At 35.5% G+C, this 9,044-nt stretch overlaps 1 protein-coding gene across 1 annotated transcript in view; it reads right to left on the bottom strand.

Annotated features, from left to right (window-relative positions):
• Nucleotides 1-241: 241 nt before the first annotated feature.
• rif1 (replication timing regulatory factor 1) overlaps nucleotides 242-9,044 on the bottom strand; it is a 107,748-nt gene continuing 98,945 nt past the window's right edge. Inside the window, exons 28-30 of the mRNA XM_077617557.1 lie at nucleotides 3,545-3,695; nucleotides 3,345-3,468; nucleotides 242-839 (exon numbers count right to left, since the gene is read on the bottom strand). Of these exons, the coding sequence (XP_077473683.1) occupies nucleotides 562-839; nucleotides 3,345-3,468; nucleotides 3,545-3,695 (553 nt within the window). The 3' untranslated portion in view covers nucleotides 242-561. The remainder of the gene's footprint in view (nucleotides 840-3,344; nucleotides 3,469-3,544; nucleotides 3,696-9,044) is intronic.

The following is a 9,044-nucleotide window of genomic DNA, read 5'->3' as shown; positions in this document are numbered from 1 at the left end:
GAGGGCCCTTGAATGTAATAAAACAATAGAAAAGATGTGTAAGGTTAGAACAGAGTTGGGAAGCTGTCTCACCAGTCGTTCTCCTAGCAAGTGAAAATTCTAGAAAAATATCTTTTCCTCTTTATTCGTGGAAGAATTTGGGAATGTCTAATGGCGAACCTGACAGGTTCCGTGCTGAACCAGCTGCCCCACGACCCACCTCGGATAAATGAAGAAAGATGAGATGAATGAATGGAGCAAATTATGCATTCCAAAAACAGTCAACTTTATTTGAAGTACTAATACGGTACAAATATAACCATGCGCAGACTCGTGTACATATCACAAACAAAGTGTTTCTACATAATATACACATTGTAACCTATCTACAAACAGGCACATGAGGAATGAGGTGTTTGCATACCGGTATTATGTGTCTATCTGCATCAAAGTTGACATTTTCTTTGATTTGATATTTTTGGTAGTCCACAGTAAAAAGTTGAGCACAAAATTGCTAAATAATTAAAAGTATGCTGTGATTGTTTTTTTAAAATCACAGGAAACTGTCACGATTCTGTGCTTTCAAGGGCACTTGTTGACAGGTGCGAAGCGGTTCTGCATCTCAGTCATGACTCGACTCAATAAAAGCGTTACGCGTTCATGGATGTCAAAGAGTTGGTGAGACGAGCAATCGCTCAGGAGTGGCGGCATCAAGGCATAATCCAGGGCGTCCAGTTGGGTCAGGAGACTGTCAGAACCCTCCGCCGTATCCTCAAGTACTCCAGACATGCTCGAGTCAGGTGTGGCCTCCGACCGCTCTTCCTCAAGCTGGGTAGGCGTAGGCTCAGTAATTTCAGTAGCTGCAGATAGATACGGTGTAACATAATAATTAGTAAACTATTGCCACTGCTCATCAAATTGTGAATGAATAAAGTATGAAGTGACCTAATAAAAAATGTCATCACAATAACTACAGTTGTGGTCAAAAGTTTACATACACTTGTGAAGAACATAATGTCATGGCTCTCAACCAGAAGCTTGTGGATGGCTACCAAAAGCGCCTAAATGAAGTGAAAATGGCCAAGGGACATGGTACCAAATATTAGCACTGCTGTATGTATATTTTTGACCCAGCAGATTTGATCACTTTTTTCTGTTCACCCATAATAAAGTCATAAAAGAACCAAACTTCTTGAATATTTTTTGTGAACTGAATATTTAGGGCTTTTGATCCAGTTTTTTTAATCCAATTTCTTTTAAATATCTAAAATGTTTCCTCTTTCCCCTTTTATTTTTCACTGTAAATAGATTTTTTAAAACGCAATATTCACTCTTTTCCTTGTTAATAAATAAAAACAGAATGTGGTTACGACTGTAAGAACAAACGATATGCCTACCAAAATATATTCTTCTAATGTGACAATGACTTCGGCAGTGACTTCAGCGATGGTAACAGCGCCAACAACTGAACCGACTGCAGTAAATGACGACTGTAGTCACGACGTGACAGGTAATGACTCAGACCATGTTGACATTGCCAATTTTGGTAAAGCTTGGCCGAGAAGTTTTGAACCACAGGAAGAAATTGATAGAAATGCAGAATATGAATGTTTTGCAAGTGGTGGCTTTCTGAGTAAGGGGCAGCAAGGAATTTATGAGGATAATACAATGGTGAAATGTAATGTAACTTGGGTATTATCTTGATTGCAGCATGCAGATATGACTCCTAATTTTGTTACAGTGTTATGAGAAGCCAGGTCCAATTGATCAGTCGTGCCAGAACATAACAATGACGATACCGGACAACCAATTCCTGGGCGTACAGACAACAGTCGTAGCCGATAGGATGAAAATGTCTGTTCAATTAATATATAAAGGAGTGGCTGAACTTCTCAACACCATATTGTGGAATGAGTGCTAATTAGTAAGCGTATGGCTGTGCACACTCTCCTGAGTCAGGTTGACAAGTGAAGAGAACATTCTAGAACGGTATGTTTCTGCCAAAACGATGACGGATAGATCTTTCATGATAACAGGCTATAAAAGACGCGAGGTTGGCAAATTAAGATTTGGGTCACGCCCTGCCTAACCAGAACCTACCTGAGCGTGCAGTCTGTTCGAACCTCAATAATTGGCGTCACGGACAGAAACCGGGAGCCGGAGGAGGAAGCGTTGAATGCTGGTTGCGCTGCGGGTACACCGTATTGCGGGTCAACGGCCGTAAAAGGTAAGATTTCTTACCATTTGATTGGCCATACGCGTGTGTGTGTGTGTGTGTGGGGGGGGGGGGGCTGACATCAATACTGTTGTTCTAAACTTCCCTGGCGAAAAGGACCTGTGTTGAAAAAAAGATAGGAGGCGAGGCCCCACTCACACGGAGGCAAAGAAAAAAAGTCTCCGTGGGTTTTATATTAAAAAAAACGGCTCGAGTCTAGCTGGTTAGCAGCTGATTGGAATCTCATTGGAAAAAGGAAGTTTTTTTCATCTTGACAGTGTCATGTCCTTGGACAAAAGCATATTTGTACATGAAAAGAAACAGTGGTTGCCATGTTCCTTGTGTGCCAAAAACCACTCGCAAAAGCTCCTCCTGCTGCCCCTACGACGCCAACTGAAATTTTCCGACGATGATCCAATGCCTTTTGAATCTGAGGAAGATGACTATTATACAGTGCCGTGTGAAAGTATTTGCTCCCATGTCATGCAACAATTTGTGAATGGATTGTGAATGTCTGGGCTAAAGTGTCGGCTAGCGAGCTTTCACGTTTTTTAACTCAGCATGTTGGAAGGCAAACTTGCCCACTAAGTCGAAATCTTTGTCGGTTACAGAATGAGGACTTGTAGATGTTTGAATGCTTTGACTTTTTTAACATTAGTACACATTACGTCAATAAAGCACAATCAAACTCACTCCTGCCCCTGCAACCTTTTTTACAAGATACAATAGCATGCATGCTAGCACTACCATAAGTTGCGCCCATTGAGCCGGAGCGCCTTGTGTATGGGCAAAATACAGAAGTTGCACACGCAACAGACAGCACCCTTTAAATCGGTGCACCCTGAAGGTGTAAAAATGTGGTCGTTTAAATACTTAAATTTAAATTACATATAGCTATTGGCAGACAATTACATGAACCTACAAAACAAAAAAAACAACTGAAACTTTGCAACCTCCCGTTTTTATCTTGAATATTTAGATTTCTCATTTTAACACATTTAGAAAACATAAATCATAAATATAATACTGTGAAGGTGATTCAATTCATACTGTTTTATTAATGTCAGGCCATATCACTAAGCCCTCATTCACCTTTAAAGCAGTTAATCTATTACACCCCTCCAACCCTTAAATGGATGCACAAACACACCTAATGTATCGCCGGGCTTCTCGTTTTCACTCTGGTTTAGTGTTGCGCTCGTCTCATCCCCTTCATAAGGCATCATCTCCATCTCCACGAAACTCTTCAGCTCATCCACACCCCTGCATTTATGCTTGAAAAACATTAGTCATGAATTAACACAATTGCCTTCTGGCGGTTAAAAATAAGGCAATAAAGGCACCACACACTTGTTGTTCATAGGTCTTCAGAGCTTTCTTTACGTTGGAGATCTTTGGTGAGTGAATGGGGAGAGTTTTGACTTCCTTAGGAGTTAGAGCACTGAGGTCACCGACGGTTTTGATGTTACGTGCTCGCACAAGCTGTCCAAAACCACGGGACCTAGGAGGAAGACAAATTCAAAAGCAGGTTCCAATGGGAGCAAAACTGTTTATTAAATGATTGATTTAGTAATTTTTTGAGCCCCAGGTCGAATTTGCAAGTACATCCTAAAAGAAGACCAATTAAATTTATTGTATTATATTATCTATTGAATTAATTGGCTTTATTGTCATTACACATAGTGGGGCAAATAAGTATTTAGTCAATCAGCAATTGTTCAAGTTCTCCTACTTGAAAAGATGAGAGGCCTGTAATTGTCAACATGGGTAAACCTCAACTTTCTCCTCCAAACACAAGAACCTGTGTTTCTACCAAAATGTTCTATTTTGGTTTCATCTGACCATAACACATTCTCCCAGTCCTCTTCTGGATCATCCAAATGCTCTCTAGCGAACTGCAGACGAGTCTGGATGTGTACTGGCTTCAGCAGGGGGACACGTCTGGCAGTGCAGGATTTGAGTCCCTGGCGGCACATTGTGTTACTGATAGTAGCCTTTGTTACTGTGGTCCCAGCTCTCTGTAGGGCATTCACTAGGTCCCCCCGTGTGGTCCCTGGATTTTTGCTCACCATTCTTGTTGACACCACGGGGTGAGATCTTGCATGGAGCCCCAGATCAAGGGAGATTATCAGTGGTCTTGTATGCCTTCCATTTCCTAATAATTGCTCCCACAGTTGATTTCTTTACACCAAGCGTTTTACCTACCTTATCTGTCTGTCTGTCTGTCTGTCTGTCTGTCTGTCTGTCTGTCTGTCTGTCTGTCTGTCTGTCTGTCTATCTATCTGTCTATCTATCTATCTATCTATCTATCTATCTATGTGTCTATCTATCTATCTATCTGTGTGTCTATCTATCTATCTATCTGTGTGTCTATCTATCTATCTATCTGTGTGTCTATCTATCTATCTATCTATCTATCTATCTATCTATCTATCTATCTATCTATCTATCTATCTATCTATCTATCTATCTATCTATCTATCTATCTATCTATCTATCTATCTATCTATCTATCTATCTATCTATCTATCTATCTATCTATCTATCTATCTATCTATCTATCTATCTATCTATCTATCTATCTGTGTGTCTATCTATCTATCTGTCTATCTATCTGTGTGTCTATCTATCTATCTGTCTATCTATCTATCTATCTATCTATCTGTCTATCTATCTGTGTGTCTATCTGTCTGTCTATCTATCTGTGTGTCTATCTGTCTGTCTATCTATCTGTGTGTCTATCTGTCTGTCTATCTGTCTGTCTATCTATCTGTGTGTCTATCTATCTATCTATCTATCTATCTATCTATCTATCTATCTATCTATCTATCTATCTATCTATCTATCTATCTATCTATCTATCTATCTATCTATCTATCTATCTATCTATCTATCTATCTATCTATCTATCTATCTATCTATCTATCTATCTATCTGTGTGTCTATCTATCTATCTATCTGTGTGTCTATCTATCTATCTATCTGTGAGTCTATCTATCTATCTATCTATCTATCTATCTATCTATCTATCTATCTATCTATCTATCTATCTATCTATCTATCTATCTATCTATCTATCTATCTATCTATCTATCTATCTATCTATCTATCTATCTATCTATCTATCTATCTATCTATCTATCTATCTATCTATCTATCTATCTATCTATCTATCTATCTGTGTGTCTATCTATCTATCTGTGTGTCTATCTATCTATCTGTGTGTCTATCTATCTATCTGTGTGTCTATCTGTCTATCTATCTATCTATCTATCTATCTATCTATCTATCTATCTATCTATCTATCTATCTATCTATCTATCTATCTATCTATCTATCTATCTATCTGTGTGTCTATCTATCTATCTGTGTGTCTATCTATCTATCTGTGTGTCTATCTATCTATCTGTGTGTCTATCTATCTATCTGTGTGTCTATCTATCTATCTGTGTGTCTATCTATCTATCTGTGTGTCTATCTATCTATCTGTGTGTCTATCTATCTATCTGTGTGTCTATCTATCTATCTGTGTGTCTATCTATCTATCTGTGTGTCTATCTATCTATCTGTGTGTCTATCTATCTATCTATCTATCTATCTATCTATCTATCTATCTATCTATCTATCTATCTATCTATCTATCTATCTATCTATCTGTCTATCTGTCTATCTATCTGTCTATCTGTCTATCTATCTATCTATCTATCTATCTATCTATCTATCTGTGTGTCTATCTATCTATCTATCTGTGTGTCTATCTATCTATCTATCTATCTATCTATCTATCTATCTATCTATCTATCTATCTATCTATCTATCTATCTATCTATCTATCTATCTATCTATCTATCTATCTATCTATCTATCTATCTATCTATCTATCTATCTATCTATCTATCTATCTGTGTGTCTATCTATCTATCTATCTATCTATCTATCTATCTATCTGTGTGTCTATCTATCTATCTATCTATCTATCTATCTATCTATCTATCTATCTATCTATCTATCTATCTATCTATCTATCTATCTATCTATCTATCTATCTATCTATCTATCTATCTATCTATCTATCTATCTATCTATCTATCTATCTATCTATCTATCTATCTATCTATCTATCTATCTATCTATCTATCTATCTATCTGTGTGTCTATCTATCTATCTATCTATCTATCTATCTATCTATCTATCTATCTATCTATCTATCTGTGTGTCTATCTATCTATCTATCTATCTGTGTGTCTATCTATCTATCTATCTATCTATCTATCTATCTATCTGTGTGTCTATCTATCTATCTATCTATCTATCTATCTATCTATCTGTGTGTCTATCTATCTATCTATCTATCTATCTGTGTGTCTATCTATCTATCTATCTATCTGTGTGTCTATCTATCTATCTATCTATCTATCTATCTATCTATCTATCTATCTATCTATCTATCTATCTATCTATCTATCTATCTATCTATCTATCTATCTATCTATCTATCTATCTATCTATCTATCTATCTATCTATCTGTCTATCTATCTGTCTGTCTATCTATCTGTGTGTCTGTCTATCTGTGTGTCTATCTGTGTGTCTATCTATCTGTGTGTCTATCTATCTGTGTGTCTATCTATCTGTGTGTCTATCTATCTGTGTGTCTATCTATCTGTGTGTCTATCTATCTGTGTGTCTATCTATCTGTGTGTCTATCTATCTGTGTGTCTATCTATCTATCTATCTATCTATCTATCTATCTATCTATCTATCTATCTATCTATCTATCTATCTATCTATCTATCTATCTATCTATCTATCTATCTATCTATCTATCTATCTATCTATCTATCTGTCTGTCTATCTATCTATCTATCTATCTATCTGTGTGTCTATCTATCTATCTATCTATCTATCTATCTATCTATCTATCTATCTATCTATCTATCTATCTATCTATCTATCTATCTATCTATCTATCTATCTATCTATCTATCTATCTATCTATCTATCTATCTATCTATCTATCTATCTATCTATCTATCTATCTATCTATCTATCTATCTATCTATCTATCTATCTGTGTGTCTATCTATCTATCTATCTATCTATCTATCTATCTATCTATCTATCTATCTATCTATCTGTGTGTCTATCTATCTATCTATCTATCTGTGTGTCTATCTATCTATCTATCTATCTATCTGTGTGTCTATCTATCTATCTATCTGTGTGTCTATCTATCTATCTATCTATCTATCTGTGTGTCTATCTATCTATCTATCTGTGTGTCTATCTATCTATCTATCTGTGTGTCTATCTATCTATCTATCTATCTATCTATCTATCTATCTATCTATCTATCTATCTATCTATCTATCTATCTATCTATCTATCTATCTATCTATCTATCTATCTATCTATCTATCTATCTGTGTGTCTATCTATCTATCTATCTATCTGTGTGTCTATCTATCTATCTATCTATCTATCTATCTATCTATCTATCTATCTATCTATCTATCTATCTATCTATCTATCTATCTATCTATCTATCTATCTATCTATCTATCTATCTATCTATCTATCTATCTGTGTGTCTATCTATCTATCTATGTGTCTATCTATCTATCTATCTGTGTGTCTATCTATCTATCTGTGTGTCTATCTATCTATCTATCTGTGTGTCTATCTATCTATCTATCTGTGTGTCTATCTATCTATCTATCTGTGTGTCTATCTATCTATCTATCTGTGTGTCTATCTATCTATCTATCTGTGTGTCTATCTATCTATCTATCTATCTATCTATCTATCTATCTATCTATCTATCTATCTATCTATCTATCTATCTATCTATCTATCTATCTATCTATCTATCTATCTATCTATCTATCTATCTATCTATCTATCTATCTATCTATCTATCTATCTATCTATCTATCTATCTATCTATCTATCTATCTATCTATCTATCTATCTGTGTGTCTATCTATCTATCTGTGTGTCTATCTATCTATCTATCTGTGTGTCTATCTATCTATCTATCTATCTGTGTGTCTATCTATCTATCTATCTATCTGTGTGTCTATCTATCTATCTATCTATCTGTGTGTCTATCTATCTATCTATCTGTGTGTCTATCTATCTATCTATCTGTGTGTCTATCTATCTATCTATCTGTGTGTCTATCTATCTATCTATCTGTGTGTCTATCTATCTATCTATCTATCTGTGTGTCTATCTATCTATCTATCTATCTGTGTGTCTATCTATCTATCTATCTATCTATCTATCTATCTATCTATCTATCTATCTATCTATCTATCTATCTATCTGTCTGTCTATCTATCTATCTATCTGTGTGTCTATCTATCTATCTATCTATCTATGTGTCTATCTATCTATCTATCTGTGTGTCTATCTATCTATCTATCTGTGTGTCTGTCTATCTATCTATCTGTGTGTCTGTCTATCTATCTATCTGTGTGTCTGTCTATCTATCTATCTGTGTGTCTATCTATCTATCTGTGTGTCTATCTATCTATCTGTGTGTCTATCTATCTATCTGTGTGTCTATCTATCTATCTGTGTGTCTATCTATCTATCTATCTATCTATCTATCTATCTATCTATCTATCTATCTATCTATCTATCTATCTGTGTGTCTATCTATCTATCTATCTATCTATCTATCTATCTATCTATCTATCTATCTATCTATCTATCTGTGTGTCTATCTATCTATCTATCTATCTATCTGTGTGTCTATCTATCTATCTATCTGTGTGTCTATCTATCTATCTATCTATCTATCTATCTATCTGTGTGTCTATCTATCTATCTATCTGTGTGTCTAT

The sequence above is a fragment of the Stigmatopora argus genome, chromosome 13 (genome assembly GCF_051989625.1).
Source record: "Stigmatopora argus isolate UIUO_Sarg chromosome 13, RoL_Sarg_1.0, whole genome shotgun sequence".
Classification (NCBI taxonomy): Eukaryota; Metazoa; Chordata; class Actinopteri; order Syngnathiformes; family Syngnathidae; genus Stigmatopora; species Stigmatopora argus.
Note: the sequence above shows the minus strand (reverse complement) of the source record. Positions and strands in the feature narration are given on the sequence as shown.